The 18,067-nt window shown below is 39.3% G+C and overlaps 1 protein-coding gene across 1 annotated transcript in view; it reads right to left on the bottom strand.

Annotated features, from left to right (window-relative positions):
- Positions 1–18,067, bottom strand: part of TMC1 (transmembrane channel like 1) — a gene marked incomplete at its 5' end in the record, with an annotated part of 69,509 nt that overhangs the window by 34,283 nt on the left and 17,159 nt on the right. The window contains 4 exons of the mRNA XM_075932632.2: positions 3,420–3,562; positions 8,119–8,217; positions 10,166–10,272; positions 17,109–17,190. Of these exons, the coding sequence (XP_075788747.2) occupies positions 3,420–3,562; positions 8,119–8,217; positions 10,166–10,272; positions 17,109–17,190 (431 nt within the window). The remainder of the gene's footprint in view (positions 1–3,419; positions 3,563–8,118; positions 8,218–10,165; positions 10,273–17,108; positions 17,191–18,067) is intronic.

The raw sequence follows: 18,067 nt of genomic DNA, 5'->3' as shown, positions 1-18,067 counted from the left end.
TGTTATGTGCTTGTAACTGGATTTATAATAGCTTCCACCAATAACAAATTGTTTCTTAAGTGGTTTGACATCACCTTGGATTGTTTACTTCTCTCTTTCAAGGTATTGTCAGCTTTGTAACATTGATGGTCATTGCTGCATATTATATTACTTAATTCAGCTCATTAAGCACAAGGAGGGGAGAACATTACTAGGGAATGATACATTTGGCCTTGGATATGTCATTAATTTCATGCTCAGGGTAAAACAAGTTTCTACTTTAAGGTTATATTGTGGAGCAGGCTCCTATTATTAGAAATAAACAACGTGAACCCTGTTCCCTAAAAAAAAAAAAAAAAAAAAAAAAAAAAAACCTCCAATGCACAAGAAAATATATGTGTAATAACCTAGAATCTAGATAATTGTCTGTTATACATCATTCCTCCTTTCTTATCCATAGGAATCGAGTTGTGTCTGGCAGCTAAACTGGTGTGGAGTTGACACTGCAGGTGGGAGTGGTGGAAGATACTAACAGCACAAAGGGTTTCTAAGAGGGCCTGGTAACGCTTCTCCCCTGCTGCCACTCTGTCACATTATAGAAGGATTAATTCTCTCCAGTTCCCAGAAAGAAATTACACAACTCAGTGTTTGGGGATAGAAGGATTTCATCCAACATGCAGTTAGCCAATGTATCATGAAAATGTGGGTGTTAAAATGCATATTTAATATCTGTATGTGTTATATTACAAGTGAGTCTAGGCCGCTAATTTTGAGTTTGTTACCATACGTGTATCTGATATGCAGATGTTTCAGGACACGTCTACACTTGGGAGTTATTTCAAAATAACCCCCCTTATTTCGAAATAATATGGTGAATCTCCAGACTACCAAACCTGTTATTTTGAAATAATGGGATTGTTATTTTGAAATAATAACTCTTGCTTGTGAAGAGGAATAAGCTTATTTTGAAATAGTTATTTTGGGAGTTATTATTTTGAAACAACTTATTTTGAAATAATGTGGTAGTGTAGATACAGCCTAAAGGTACTGTCTTAGGTAGCTGTTTGAAGTTGTATGAAAATAACCTGTTGTGAATATTTCTTCAGACAGTTCTTGTTCTCATAATTCCCTTCTCCTCTGAAAATTATTTGGGAAAATACTCTCCAGTATCACATTCCACATTTAATAACAGCATTTAAATAACGTGATCATCATTAAAGCAAGCAGCAACTAGATAGTGGACACACGCGCACACACACACTTTGCCATTACAGAGAAGAAAAAAGAGGAATGGAGAAAGTCTCCTCTAACCTAACAGCTTCCTTGCATCAATTTCTTGAATCTACCATACCTATCTTTCTGTAATTTGTTTCCTGACCACCCAATCCAGATGAAGCCATACTTGTATGGAGACAGGGGGCCCAGAGACTAACATGGAGCTTCTAGGCTTGGGTGAATGCCAGATGCTTGAAGGATGACCCAAGACTGCTGAGAGTCTATGGATTTCACAGTAGCCATGGGCATGCATGGCCACATTGTCTGCCCACTGCTTAGACAAGCAAATCTAGCCCCAACTGCATCATGTGCTGAAAATTCCTTAAGAGTTTGAAACTAACATTATAAATACGTGAATTCTGCAATCTTAAGGCTGCAGATTTTCCACTTACTGTTGGGTGGCTGAGTGAGAGAGTTGCTGATTGCCCCCTAATTAAAAATAGCTTCTATAAATATAATAGTCAATTCCTCTCTCACTCACACACACTCCTCACATCTCTCTTCTCTGCCCCCAATCACCATCAAAAACAACAACCTTGATAATAGGTTTTAATTTCTGTGCCATTGCTTTTGAAAAAATGGCTTTCAGAAGAATATTACATATATAAAGAATTGATGCAAGCGTTACCTAAATGTGGATCATCACTATTATCTTGTAACCAGATGGAAATTTAGCACATACAGCATATGCTTCCCCAAGGATATTTCCTTTGTTTTGGCCTCAGAGTTTCTGTGTTATACGGATTCTTTTTTCTGGGTGACAGCCACTCAAATATAATTCCCTGAGAGGAATCGGTGAGAAGAGTCTTCTAATCTTCAGGGATATAGCATCAAAGAAACATTTTTAAAAGCTGTTCTTGGTCAAAAACTATGACTGCTGCCTCAAAATGTTTTGTTCTTTCTCTGAACACGCACATTTTTATGAACAGTGAATGAGACACATATAATTTGTTAGGCCATTTTCTTGTCTGGGAATGCTGCTTACCTTATCTAACAAACCAAGTATTTTTTGAGTTAATCTAGTGCTAGGGAAAAACAAACAGCCTGATATGGCACATGAACGCTGTGCATGAGTTTCTGCTATCCATCTGCACCAGAGCATCAGATAATCCTGACCTGCCATTATCTGACTTTTCCAATCATGAGTTTGTTCGGCAGAAACACTTCAATATGCTTGTTTATTTATTGATGTTTCTTATGTTAAGGGATTTTCTGGTGAAAGCAAACAGGTACAATAGTCCAAATCACTACTCTCAATAAACTTTCTTTCACTCTAAGGATTTAAACCCAGAATTCTAGACGTCAAAGTGTAATTATTTAGCATCCTAGCCTCACTTTTCTTTCTCCCACTTACCCATATTCTTCCTACTGTTTTTAATATTGAGCTCTAAATATAATTTAATAGAGAAAGCACAACTGGAGACTAATTTGTCAGTCATGACCAATGGCATCAATTCTCCTACACCGCTGTGTAAGTGTGAACTAACCACTGTAGTCTTGCTGAGAACCATTTACTGCTCACTGTGGCTTATACAGCTGAATTTTGTGTCCTGTGTTTTCCTCTTCTTCCTTTTTTCTTTTTAAGTTTAATTCACACTAAGTATGATTAAAAGACAAACAACTAAATGGCCTGGGTGTTATCTGACATTGTACCAGATACTGATTATTATAAAAGGAGGGGTTGAGAGCTTTGTTCCCTGCATTATACATTCATTTTATACCTTTAAGTTGCAGAGGGAAAGTTTATTTCAGTAAAGATTGTTTTCTCCCCCTCTGTATCAGAGACAGGGAGGGTGTAACTCTATGGGAGCTTAAAAGCTGGCTCCCACCTGCCGCTGTTCCCCTGCCCCCACTGCCTCTGATACAGAGGCAGCAGCATGAGGCAGGGCCTGCGTGTAATCATGATAGTTAGCCAATGAACCCAAACTCATCAGTTAATTATTTACATGTTTACACTTTCACGTCCCTAATAAATAAACACAGGCCTAAGAAATTATAAATGGTTTTAACATAGTCCAGCATTTCCTTGCAGCTTTGCTCCAGCAGAGCTGCATTAATCCTGCAGTTAAAACTGCTGCATTATCCTCTCTGACCCCACAGTTTGTAAAGAGAGTGGCATTTATTTTAACTCATTCTTTACTTCCCTACAGCCAGAAGGAACTCACGTTCGGATGACAACCATGTAGCTATAGGCAATGGTCCCAACTCCCACAAGGAAATAGGAAAGAGGCATCCTGAACTTCAGCCATCCAATTGTTCTCTGGTTGTTGTAGTAGCCATAGAAGAGCACAGAGTACTGTGCAAGGCCCTGAAAAGTAAATGGCACACAACATCTTAACTAATCTGTTATGTACATACCTACATGCACACATGAAACCTCATTAAACTTCACCAAAAGAGACTTCATCAAAGAGACATTCATTTCTACTCCTTCATGACATCGCCAGACATCATTTTGGTAAACCTGAGAGCTGGGGCATGACTATTCTATGAGAATTCAGAACAGCCCTGTTTTGGAACCTTTATAGAGGATCTGAAAAAAGATTTCATGTTGATTGTCAGATTCATAACCTATCAGGGACTTCACAGGTTACGCACGTCATCTAAAACATAGCAGCTGAAAAGTTTTTCATCCAGGTGGTTTTGTTGGAGTGGAAAGATTTAACAGAAAGTGGCTTTTCAACTAAACAAAATATATATAATATACAATATATTCCATGTTCTTAAAATTTCCCTCAAGTCTGGTATAAAATTACTGTCAAAGTCCTGGACAGTGGTGTTATGTGCTGATTAACAGTTGATACATTTTATTCAACACATGAATGTGTTTCATTGGATAATGAAATGGTACTTCTACCTTCAGTTTATAAAACAAATTGCTAGGTTGGTACTAAAAAAAACTGCATTTCTTTAAAAAATTCATATGAATGAAGTTTCTGTTGGCTTGGATTGTTTTCTCAAAAATAATTTCATGGGTAATTGCTGGAGTCTGAAAGTAATCCGGATAGTTGACTTAGTTTGGTCAATGACCATTTTGGTTAGAATAAGCATTTACCACTGTAGAAGAGCATTGCATTTAAAATCCTTTGATGAACAGCATTCCACCTGCAAAGTAGCAGCGAAGCTCCAAACAGGCACAATTAACTCAAGTCAAACACCAGAGTTCAGCATGCCAGTGCATAATTTACCAATATACTGGTGATGAATCTGATATGTTCTGATTATGAACTGACAGTGCTAATTCAGAGTGCATTAGTCCTCCTAAATTAAAATGTCCATTTACTTTCCTTCTGTTTAGCTGCTGGTATTTCTTAAAATCAATCCATTAATAGATTATAATGTCCATAGATTACTGTTTGTGTAATCACAAGCTATTCATTTGATTTATTGGAGCTTTTAAAATGTCTGAAATGTTGTTACGGTTTACAAAACCTCATTTGTAATTGTGGTAGAAGTGAAAATGAAATTTTAACATTTGGTAACTAGAGGAAATATTCACAGATTTCTTGGTTTGGTAATCAATGTATCTCATTATTTGTATTGGTATCAGAACATCCATAATTCTATGCCTACAGGAGAGACAGCATTAGGCATCTGATTCTAGGATAAAGAGAATATTATTATTCATTTGTATAGCACCAAAAGTGTGGAAGGAACATCTATATTAAATAGTTTGTGTTTAGCATCTGTACTTCTATTAAGAAATGGTGGTGTTTCATGTAAGAATTATTATGGTTGTAGATTGACTAATCTGTAGTTGTTCACAGATTCATATATTTCTGGATGACTGTCTAGATCACACTGTGTATTAAAATATCTTTAAAGTCAACAAACTCTGCTAAGTCAGTGTTGTCATAGGTGTTTTAATACCTCTAGATAAGGCCTGCACTGTGAATAATTAAGGATGTTGTTTCCGGGGCTTTGTCTACTGTATTTAATTGTGGTGTATGATCTATTTTTAGCTGATAAGCAGTAGCCATAAGTGTAGGGTCTACTACCTTCCCACAGCAAAACATAAAACAGATGACCATATTCTCTTTCTTTGAATACATGATTATAATGAGCATTGAGATTTTGATTGCTATGGCATAGGGTAATTGTCTGAATCGCAGAATACATAAATATAAAAAATTCAATTCCTGATTAAAAGACAAAAGGCAACCGCCATTTAGTAATTTGTGCAGGATGAAAATAGTCACATTACAAAGGATAATTGGGCCAGGCACAATTTGTCCCCTCATGTTTTGCAAGTTTTAGAGCCCTTTATTATTACTTTAGAAAGAAATGTTATTGGGAAATTATTGATACCAAAGGTGTTTGATTAAGTATACATATTAATGTATCATTTTATTTTGGACCTGAAAAATTATTTTGCCTCTAAAATAATCTCAACTGCATGGTACCTGCTCCCATCCCTGTCTGGAGAAAGGTTTTGTTGTCCTTTGGGAATGTTCTTTGGCCTTATACTTCCTTTGTCAAAGTTCTTTCTCCCCTACCCTCCTACCCCCCCTAGTGCTTGGGGTCCAAGTCTTTCACTATCTCATTGCTTTTATAGCCAACTATTTTTCTCTGTCTCCCTTTTGCTTCTTGTGCTACCTGTTACCTAGTAATCAAGCTAGTTTGCTAGTCTATCCCCTTCAGAGTTGCTAGGTCCTGTTTCTTTCTCAGTTACCAGTGGCCTCTCATCTCCAGCTACCATCTCTTTCCTCTCAAGTCTCCTAGTTTTCACCTTCTCCATACAATTGTATAAACCTCTCTCCCCTTCTTCTAGAATCCACTCTTCTTACAAGAGGCTCTATGTTGCTAAAGAGCTCCCTTTTCTCCTCCAGTGTCTCTCCTCTGCTGAATGTCTCTCTCAGTGTAAATAGCAATCACCACCTGATTCACTGCTGTGTCTCTTTCTATTGCCATTCAACTATTGTAACTCCTGACCATCCAAATATAAGGGAGTACAACTCAATTAATTACCGACATGTGTCAGTGATTGCAGACTACTATTCAGTTGCTCCTTGCCATGGGGCAGGATCTCCCCCTCACCCCCAAAAAAAGAACATGGACAACCTTTCATGGATCTAGAGAGGGGCCATCACCTTGTGACTAAGGAGACACAGTTTACCTGGCTAGTTATGGCTTTATATCCAGCACTGTGGAGAGAGATGAAGGTGTTACTTTAAATACTTTATTAAACTAAAAATTTTAAAAATTCACTGGGTTTCAGTAAGTCGGGTGGGGAGTATTGCATTAAAAGTCAGGAAGTCAGCCTACAGATCAATGTTTCTGTTCTGTTATTCTGCCTGTGTTCTGAGAGCTTAAAAATCCAACACTTCCTCCACAGGTGGCATGCTACCAGGCTGAAACTCTCTAAAGAAGTAAACGAGAGGGCCAGAGTTCATTCCAGGCACTTTACCAGGGGAAGAACCATGAGCTTCTGGGGTAAGGTCCCTATTAAGAATATCCACCTGGGGTTGGAGTGGCACAGGACGGGACCTCTCTAGGTAATCAGCACATGCTTGAAAATGGGCAGTGCTTGATGGGAGGAATGGCCAAGGGCTAAGCTAATTCAGTAAATCCCTATCACATCCTCTGTCCACATGGCTCCTAGGATGATCCAGAAATTCACAGCTGCTCCCAACTGGCAGAACTTCTTAGGCTGAGGGATGGAACATTGCCTGCAACCATCACTACCCTTCCCAGCATCAGCAGAGATGAGTCTGAACCAAGGAGATTTTAACACTTTCATCCCCTGAGTAATATTTAACACTGCCCCTATTGTTTGTAAGTATGGAGACAATGAACTCTTCTATCATGTTTGCCATGTCTGAGCTGTAAACTGTTCCAAGGAACCTGCCATATCTTTTACCATACCTATCATTGTGGAAATCCATAACAAGTGATTAAAGTTAAATGTATTCATAAATCTTTGAAGGATTGAGGCCTAAATGCCAAAGGGAGATTGGACAAAAGCTGCAGGCAAAATCACCTTTATCTAAATGCTGGTCCCATTAATCTGGAGAACACTTGTACAATTCCACCTTTTTTCATTTATGCAGAATCCTTTAAATGATTCCATCATTTGTGCTGCCTGACAGACAATGTGGATACTTTCATTACCTTTCATCCAAGGTACTGTTATCTGGATTCATTGTGACATGAAATTTGTCCTCAGCATGGTCATTTTAAATTTACTTTTGTAGACGTGCAATAACCACACTAGGTAGGCATGCCGTGTATGAAACGTGGTGAAAACATTGTTTCAATCTATAAAAAGTATTATACTGTATTTAGAAGTCTACCTTCTGACAGTTATTAGAGAAAGATCATTGCTTAAGGATATGATAAGCATCAAAGAAGCAACAAGGGATTCAGCCATTCTTCTCACTGCAGCTAAAATATTTGCAAATTTTAAAAACAGAATTTTGCTTCTAATTTATCCTTAAAAGAAACCCTGTAGTATAAGTTTTTGTCTTACTTGGAGTTTACATGGCAACAGTATGAAATCTAAATGCATATAATGACAAAGAGTCAAGTTTATTCATAGTCGAACTCTACTGAACAAATGAATTACACTAGAGACTAAACAAATCTACTCTCTTTTCTTCCCAAATTCCTCTCATTTTTTTTATTTCTAAAGACACAGTAATGCACATGGAATGTTCATATGTTCCATTTTAGATCAAGAAAACATCTATACCCAGAATTAATGGAAAAATTATTTGAACTGATTTCTCTCTGTTTGAATTACCTCCTGACATACTTCATTTAAAACTGCTGAATTTGAACTGTGAAGCACTAAACATTGAAATCAAAGCCTTATAGAGCCAAAAGAGTTGTATAATAAGCAATCTTGCAACAATGCACACTTACACTAAAGTCCCACAAAGTTGCAAAATTCATAGCACTTGCTTCTTCAGCTCTTGGGACAGTTTTTCTAGGCAATGTGCCGTACGGTTTCCCCATCAGTACCTGTAGCCAAAATATGATGAATGTAGATAACCACTCAAAATACCACCAACAACCAAAAAGCATAAAATGCAAATATGAACAATTGCACAGGAGATTCACTTTGGATTCTTCATAATTCTCTCCAGATACCAATTCACCTCTCCAAATTCTTTCTCTTCACAACTTTGAATAGTGATTGAGGCTATTTTTATTATGCCACACCCATTTTTATTAAGTGGCATTCTACTAAAAAATCAATGGAATATCAGGCTGCACCACTGATATGCAGCAGCAACAAAGAGGTTAACAAATATTCATTCGATCGGTGAGTTATTTCAATGATGCAAATTCACTTTGGTTGCATTAGTTCATAGAAAATATATTGGGTCATTACATGCATATAATTTTCAGATGATGACAACCAGAGTCTCTGTTGAGAGGTTTGCACATTCATGGAAGGTACTAGGCCAGTGAAGTTTCCAACCTGTTCCACTACAGTCACTGGGAGTTTCTCTTTTGACTTGTACACTAGACCAGGCAGGTGATCTTAAGGTACACCATCCCACCAGGCAAAATGCGTAGCTCGATTCAGCTTACCTTAAGCCAAACCACTGCAGCATTTACACTGCAGGAGGCCAATGGGAGGACATGCTCCCATCGGCTTCTCTTACTCCTCACAGAATGAGGAGTACAGGATGCCAGCGAGGGCTGCCCTCAGCATTTGATTTGGGGAGGGTTACACTAGATCCGCTAAATCAAATGCTAGAAGATTGACCTCCAGTGGGTCGATCTTCTCTGTCTTGTAGACATGCCGTAAATGTGGTGTAAATCCAAAGTAACCCTGTTAGTTTAAATTACTCTACTGAGGGGTGACTGGGTGCAGAAATTGGCCCATCAATTGGAAAAAATTTGGAAGATGTCATATCCTAAATAAATCTTCTGAGCTTGACATTATCTGATACACTCATTTACATGCACACACTGGACATAAGTGTAATCAGGAAGATATTCTCTGTGGCTGAAATTTAGGGGCCAGCCCAAGACCTATGTACTATTTACATTTGATTTAAATCCTATTTTGAGCCCTGCTTAAGTCTTATACTGAGCCTTTGCATAGGATAAATTCAACTCTGGTTGAATTCCACCTTATGCTGAGATGCTTTGCAGCACATCTAAAGATACATCTATACTCCGAGTTGGAGGTATAATTTCCAGCTTGAGCTACCACAGGCTAGCTCTAAGCAAGCCCGCTCTCTAACAATGAAGTGTAACTATGGCAACATGAGCAGAGGGAGGAACTAGCTTCCCTGAGTACAATCTCATTCAAGATGCTAGGTACAAATGTGGGGTGGCTAGCTATGCTTGTGCCATTGTGGCTAGACATTTTTAACTCTTGATCATTGCTGGCATGGGGTCTATTTCAAGCTCAAAGTGCAAATATTCTATTGGGGTGCAGCACAGAACTCACAGACCAGCGGATGGGGGCTAAGGTAGCTTTAAACCACCTTTGTGGTCTTCCTCCCCCCCAGTGCCCAGCATGAAGATGCCCCTCACATAACTTAGACAGACTTTCCAGGGTGAGCTGGAACTCCACCTGGAATATCCCCATCATGACAGGATGTAGCCCTGACTCCCACACCTGTCTCACACTTAGTTCTGCTGTGGCATCCCTGCCTCACTTGCCCCTGTGGTGCTATCACTGTTAAGTGGTGCTAGGAAACTTTATGGCTCTCTTGTGCAGTGCCTGGGCCAGGAATACATCCCAGAGCAAAACCACAGCTTTTAGGACCATTTTACACGATCCTGTCTCTTTTCCATGGCTTAAAAGTGTTGGCGCATTTGTAGAGATCTCCCCGTAAGTGTTTTAGTCACAAAGGTAAAAGTTTAAACAACTTTCCTCAGTAATATTTTATGTGCCTATAGAAATAAGAAACTCAATTTAAGAAAATCCCACATCACCCATTCTTACCTCAGGCACCATTACAAGGCCAAATGTCAATCCAAAGAGAATCATATTTATTCCATACATCCAGCGCAAGAATATGAAATAGGAAGCTACTGAAGAGCCAAAATGACCTATGAGAACATTTGAAGTGATAAAAAGAGATCAGTTAATCTACTTGTCTTCCTACTTTGAGACAAGGATTACTTGAGCATTTTTGTGAGTGCTTACAATGCAAAAAAAATCAGATTTTTCTTCATTCTATGTTAATTTGTGTAATTTTATCATTTAGTAATTGTTCAGTTTTGCAGCCTGCCATTCATTTAATTGACATGATATAAAAAAGAGAAGTCAAGACATCATTTACCAAAGATTATATGTTTATACTGAAGAAATAAAAGTAACATGACACTAACACAATAGAATAAAACTTCAAATGATTTCCCTTGGCCACATTCTCAAAGGTATTTGGTTGCATAAGGATGTAGATAGATGCCTCATCTGATTAGGACCTTTTGAAAATCACACAAGGCACCTAACTCCCACTGAAATCAGCAAAACATCTTTGAAATCCTGGTCTCTAGAGCTTATCAATGTCTTTCTGCATATGCTTTGTTTCTGGGCTACTCTCCAGGGAGAAAGAAAAGTGTTGCTGGAAAGACAACTTGTGGAATTGAAAAAAACCACTCACATACTGTTCCCCAGAAGTGGTCCAAAATACTAGAATTTGCAGTGGTGATACTGTGATTGTGTAGAGTACAATGGTATTTTTATGCTAAATCATTAACAGATTGCTGTCTGTCACAACACCAGATGCAGAATACCTAGAAAACCAGGAGCATACAGATACTCAGTGCAAAAGATTTTTCACGCAACAGACTGATTAGTCTATACTTCACCAATATAAAAGTTACAGCAATGATGACAAGAAATGGTTTAAGATTCAGGTTTAGGGAAACAAGTGTATACTGTGCAAAGGATTACTAGTGTAAACAGGAAAGGCTTAGGAATAAGAATGGCACCTTGAACAGAGGGGCAGAGTATTAATTGAGTTCTGCCAGTTAATATCTTTTAGCGAATATACCCTGTGCCCGAGTATACCCCACACCCGAATATAACCTGTGGTTTTTGCAGTTTGAGTAAAAAAAATCTTGTATACCCCACGCACAAGTATAACCCTCAGGGTATACAAGACTTTTTTTCAAACTGTGCAGGGGAGGGGAGACTTCTATGGGTCGGGGGGGGGGGGGGGAGTTAGCCACCCTCTGGTTGGGGGAGCACTCACCCCGCCTGGTTCCTGTGTAGCCGTACAACCTCCGGTCGGGGGAATGAGAGTGCTCCCCTGCCCCTTCCTGCAGCTGCGCAGCCGCCAGCCTCTGAGAGGGGGAGCACTCATCCCCCGGTTCCTGCGCAGGCACAGGAAGGGGCAGGGGGAGCACTCCGGCGCAGGGACCGGGAGATGAACGCTCCCCCTCCCAGAGGCTGGCAACTGTGCAGCGGGAGAAGGGACAGAGGATCGCTCACCACCAGGTCAGTAAAAGAAATTTTGTACACCCCACACCCGAGTATACTCTGAAGGGGGGGGGTGCAGGGTTTGTAAAAATGAATATAACCCGCGGATTATATTCGCTAAAATACGGTAGTTCTATTTTGACTAATTGTGTTCAATTTTGAACATAAGCATTATGGGGCAGGAATTGTGTCTCTCTATGCACAGTTCCTAGTTATTACTACTACTATATTACTACTAATAAACATAAAATAGCAGTTTAGGTTCTGGTTTGGCATGCCCAAGTGAAGAAACCTCCTGTTGCAATCAAGACTGTTATAATTAAATGAAGATTCAAAGAGAATTTATTCTCTTTTATTTTATTTATGTTGTTCTAATGTTGTGTCTGCTGTAAATGAAAACACTGGCCACATGATCTTTTTTATTTTTGGCTAAAGTGGCTCCTGTTGGTTTGGGGGTATGTAAACCTTTATTCTGTCTGACGATTTCATACACTATTTTGTTACTATGTTACCTATTTTCTCTGTTAATGGCCCTTTTGGCAAAACATCAGTTAAGATTACCCCAGTTAATTCTTACCCCTTGTACCCCAGTTAATTCTAACACTGACCTGTTGTTATTCATGAAAACGGTCAGTAGCTGGGATTGAATTAAGGAGATGAGATTCATCCAAAGTCTTTGTTGAAGATGAGCTGAAATTCCTATCCTGTTTATGTAGATGTGGAGCTTTCATGCTATCATTTGTAATTGGCACTGCCTGTACAGGACATTGAACTTTTCAGTTCCTAGAAGAGGAAGACTTTATACTTTCTAATGTTATTTCCTAGATGCTTCCAATAGTAGCACCATTTAAGTAGACAACTATAACAAGACAAAGGGACAGGTTTTGTCTCTGACCTACTCTCGACCACAAAATAGCCAGCAATCTTCCTTTAATGGCTCTCTCATATAGGAGAGTGCTCAGCTCCTATGCCATCCTGTCAGTACCCCAGCACATGGCTGCATATCTGGGGGAGGAGGATCAGCCCTAGGAGGCTCTAGCTGTTCTTAATTCCTGGCCCACATAAAGGACCTTAAATTGCACATCAGCTGATTGCCAGATGTTGTAATGAGCAGATGTTGGGATTAGACAAGCACTTGGTGACCCCAGGATGGATGGACAGGCATAAAGGTGTCTTAAAAGTAACTTCATGTCCAGCCCTCTTCTGTGCTAGATGGGGGACGGAAAGTTCTGAAAATCTGACTGAGTCATTTCATCTTTGAATTATATGGTTTGCTTTGATGATCTTCTGGGTTTCAAATTTCAACTTCATTGTTTGATATGGGTTAGATCAGGGCTACTCAACTTTGGAAGCCCTGGGGGCCACAATGATACTCACAGCACATGCCGAGGGCTGCAACTTAAGTGTGGTTGCATATACATGCAAATATATGCAAATAGCTTCTTTCACACTGACATGAATACATGAATAAGAACATAAGAATGGCCATACTGGGTCAGACCAAAGGTCCATTCAGCCCAGTACCCTGTCTGACAACAGTGGCCAATGCCAGGTGTTCCAGAGGGAGTGAATCAAACCGGTAATGATCAAGCGATCTCTCTCCTGCCATCCATCTCCACCCTCTGACAAACAGAGGCTGGGGACACCATTCCTTACCCATACCCATAAATAGCCATTTATGGACTTAACCTCCATGAATTTATCTAGTTCTCTTTTAAACCCTGTTATAATCTTTTAATACAAAGATTAAAGACTACATAACACACCAGCCCCATTTAAGTCAGTTCTGCTGATATTAATAAAATGCAATATTTACCCCATTTCCAACCAAATGACAGCACTTTTAATGATCAATGACAGTCCAGGAATTTAACTACTAAAATGCATATCAACAGAAGACCATTATATGGACTACTATTTTTTTTGGCTTCCACTCGGGGGTCACAAATAAACGGGCTGCAGACTACATGCGGCCCATGGGCCACATGTTGAGTAGCCCTGGGTTAGATAGTCATGCATACAGTCCATGCAAACTTGTACTGTAAAAACATATACATTTGCAGTAACCACTCTAGTTAATGTTGCAGAATAGTTTTCTCTTAGGTTGACATAGGTCATGCTTGGTCTCTGTCCAAACTTGTTTTGTTTTGTTTTTTTAATAAAGAGAAATTTCACAATCCTACTTCTTGAGGGGCATTATAAAGGTAACATTTAAGCTGTGGTAATCTCAGTATCGAGGCATTTTTAAGCTCAGGAAAAGAGAAAAGCTTATTTCATTACAGGAGAGAACTGTACACTGGAAACACTTTGTCAATTAATGATCCTAGTCTATTTTTACATACTTAGTCTACTTACTTTAAGCAGACATGAGTTTTAATGGCAAAACAACTTATTTACCAAATATAACTGAAGGATCACTCACATGGGTTCTCAGAATGAATTCTATTCTGTTACCAGCCCGCCAAAAGAACCACTTGTCTCCAGCTGCTCAATTTAAATTAACTACATTTATTCAACAGCTTCTTCTGTGTACTAAATTACATCCCAGTGATTGCATGAACTGCTTTGTCCTTTGTTGATCACGATGCCATGTGTTTCAAGTTATTATGTGGTGAGTTGCCCTTTCTTTTTGGCTGAGTATCGCCTTGCCTAGGAATGCTTTGCAACACAAAATATAAATCACCTAAAACAGTGGGCCATTTCCCTGGTCATGGCCACCCTGACACTGCATGTTCCAAAGCCACTATCAGCAAAGCTATCTTGCACTATTATTAGGACTGATTGGTGGCTGAAGCTCCCACTCAATTCCCTGTGATGTTAAGCCAAGTTTGTTTCAAGGGGGATTTGCTGGTGACTTAACTCATTATTGGAAGACATCTCTCCCTATAAAACATAAAGCTTACTTTATTATAAGAAGATTCTCAAATTTTGCCACAACAGTAATCACAAGTCCTTTCCGCTTTTATATACATATTCTGATACCTGTGGTCACATTCTCTTTTTCGTCTTTATTTTGTATGTTGTGATTTGAGAGCTGTTAAATTAATAGCATATTATATGCAAGCAACAAAGCCAACCTATGAGCTCTATGCCAAGAGCACTTTTCCAGAGCTAATTTCAATACTGGGTAATAAAAAGGTTTAAACTTAGCAGTGGCATCTATTCTGGGCATTATTACCATAAAGACTTTAAAGGATATGTTTGATTATTAGCTGTTAATGCCTTTTCAAGCTAAATACATTTTTCACAAAAGAAGATTTAGTGGCAGAGAGGGTACACTTATAAAATATAGGCATTATACAATGACCTTTAAAAGTATTTTTAGATAGTATGTGTTTCATGATCTCCATTTGGTGAATGGGCCTCGTGACTAAGCACATAGTTCCCAGAAAGACCCATACCAAGGGTAGCTCACAATGAAACTGCCATTTGGAAGTAATGGGCATTTTACAGTTGATGTAAAACTCAAGTATAAATAAAACTCTAGTATTTATCTTTTAAAAATCGTAGAAGATGGGAGAGATTGCAGAAAACTGGGAAAAGGCAAATCTAGTGCCAATCAAGAAAAAGGGGTAGAAGGACAACCTGGGAAATCACAGACCAGTTTAACTTCAGTACCAGGAAAGATAATGGAGCAAATAATCAAGCAATCAGTTTGCTGTGATGTAATGAGGTGATAAGTAACAGTATGGATTTCTCAAGAACAAATCATGCCAAACCAAGCTAATACTGTAGCTTTCTTTGACAGGGCAATGAGCCTTGTCAATAAGGGCAGTAGGTACATCTTGATTATAGTAAGGTTTTTGGTACCATCTCACATGACTTTCTCATAAGCAAACCTAGGGAAGTACAACCTAAATGGAGCTAATATCAGGTGCATAACAGGCTGGAAAATCATTCCGCGAGAGCATTCTCAGTCAAGCTGTAAGAGCAAATCAGGAGGAATCCCTGAGTGACCAGTTCTGGGTCTAATTCTGTTCAATATCTTCATCAATAATCTAAATAGTGGCATTGTGGGTACACTAATAAAGTTTGAGGATGATACCAAGCTAGGAGGGGTTGTAAGTGCTTTGGAGGTTAGGAATATGTTTCAAAATGATCTCAACAAACTGGAGAAATGGTTTGACGCTATTTTGAAATAACTGCCTGCTGTGTAGACACGGACTAAGGTGTTTCGGAATAACGCTAGTTATTTCAAAATAATGTTGCAATATAGACGTACCCAAATTGTCCTTGAAAATAAGAGATGTGCAATGCAGTCAAAATGATAGCAGTAATCATTTGAGCTACCTGAAAAAATAACTTGTTTCTACATACACCAGCACAGTAATGTACATCTGCTGATGTTCTTGAAGGAACAATTTGTATGTGTCTAGTGGTACTCAAAAGTGCCAAATTGAGAGCCATGAACACAGAAGTCTATTTTTCCCCACAAAACAGACGCAACAAACATACTAAAGTGCCTTAATCCTGACTGCAGAGACCTTTCTAAGGGTCACAGGAGTGTTTAGTCTTCATATACAATCAGTACATTGAGTACATTGCCTTTTGCTTTGGCTGGTGTGCTTCTTTGTCCCATCTTCTTTGTCCCATTTCAAAGATCAAAGCATGTTAACAAACTGTTAATGCAGGATCCATGTGGATTTTAGTCTGGGACAGGCTAGTGTGAGAGAGATTCACACTCCAGCTTGCTAGAAGCTACATGTTTGTGTGGACTAGCTTTACTATGAAGCTTGTTTCATTAACCATAATCTCTTGGGGTATGTCTACACTACCCCGCTAGTTCGAACTAGCGGGGTAATGTATGCATACCGCACTTGCTAATGAAGCCCGGGATTTGAATTTCCCGGGCTTCATTACCATAAGCGGGGAGCCGCCATTTTTAAATCCCCGCTGCTTCGAACCCCGTGCAGCGCGGCTACACGGGGCTCGAACTAGGTAGTTCGGACTAGGGTGCCTATTCCGAACTACCGGTACACCTCGTTTCACGAGGAGTAACGGTAGTTCGGAATAGGAACCTAGTCCGAACTACCTAGTTCAAGCCCCGTGTAGCCGCGCTGCACGGGGTTCGAAGCAGCGGGGATTTAAAAATGGCGGCTCCCCGCTTATGCTAATGAAGCCCGGGAAATTCAAATCCCGGGCTTCATTAGCAAGTGCGGTATGCATACATTACCCCGCTAGTTCGAACTAGCGGGGTAGTGTAGACATACCCTTGTTCAGAATGTGGCTTTATCCTCTATTGTTACTCCTAGGAGGAGTGAGAGTGCTCTAGCATGATGAAGAGATCGTCTTGGGATAACTGATCATTAAGAAGGTGGATCCATCTTCCTTTCTAAGGAGTAGAACATTTGGAAAGCTATTTTTAAAAACCAGTGAGGATGTTCTTGGAATCAGAGATGCCTCTGGGATGTATACCTGCTGCTCAGTGAAAACTGTATTGTTTTCCACAAATACTTACTTTCAATCTCTTTGATTTTCATTTCCCATGGTATGCAGGCTGTTTTAAAATTCTCAAAGTCTCGTTGAAATTTCATCCATTTCTGTAAAGTATCACAAAGAAAAAGAGGCAGCATTTTTAAGGTTCTCAGATGCATTCTTAGTCATTCCTCTGTTATTCAACATAGAACTGAATTAATCATTTGTAACAAACCCTTAATTTGCTATATATTGCGCTGTCATGAGTGGAAGGGGGACTAGCCTTTTCTGGGCATTCTAGCCATTCAGTTAACTTAATTGCCTGTAAGTGTTAAAACTATAGACAGTGGGTCCTAGAGAGTTTCCAGGAATGCTAAGGAAGCAGGAAATAAGTTGGCAGAAGCCAGGAGAGCCAATAAAAACAGTGTGTGGGTTTTTAATTGGAAGCAGCGACCTTCTTGTTCCAGTTTTTGGGTGCATCTACATAGCACCCTAAACTTGAAATAAGATACACAATTTGCACTACACAATAAATTTTACTTCAAATCTATTTCAAAATAGCTTATTTTGAAATTTGGCACATCTACACAGTGCCAAATTTCAAAATAACATGCTATTTTGAGCCACCCCTTAACCCTCATGCAACAAAGTTTACCGGGATGGTGAAATAGCACACTCATTATTTCAAAAAACATTTTGAAATAACGGGTGGCTTGTGTAGACGTACCCTCTGTGTGACCAGAGGAGAGCTGGGAGACATGAACTGAGCCAGGGAACAGGTCATGGAGTATCCAGTGGCATCCATGCATAGGAAGGACTGAACCTTGAAACATCAGATATTGGAGTAGAACAGGGGACGTTTCATCAGATGCTTATTTTCTTTATTTTGGAGTTTGCTGGACTTCTCTGTGCAAAGCTTATGTAACTACCCCCTTACACTGTAACTTTCCAAACTGAATCATAGGGAAGCAATTCTCTATGTTCTATTTTTCAGTTGCTCTG

The sequence above is a fragment of the Pelodiscus sinensis genome, chromosome 6 (genome assembly GCF_052426305.1).
Source record: "Pelodiscus sinensis isolate ZL-2025 chromosome 6, ASM5242630v1, whole genome shotgun sequence".
NCBI lineage: Eukaryota > Metazoa > Chordata > Testudines > Trionychidae > Pelodiscus > Pelodiscus sinensis.
This window is presented reverse-complemented; position numbering and strand designations above follow the sequence as displayed.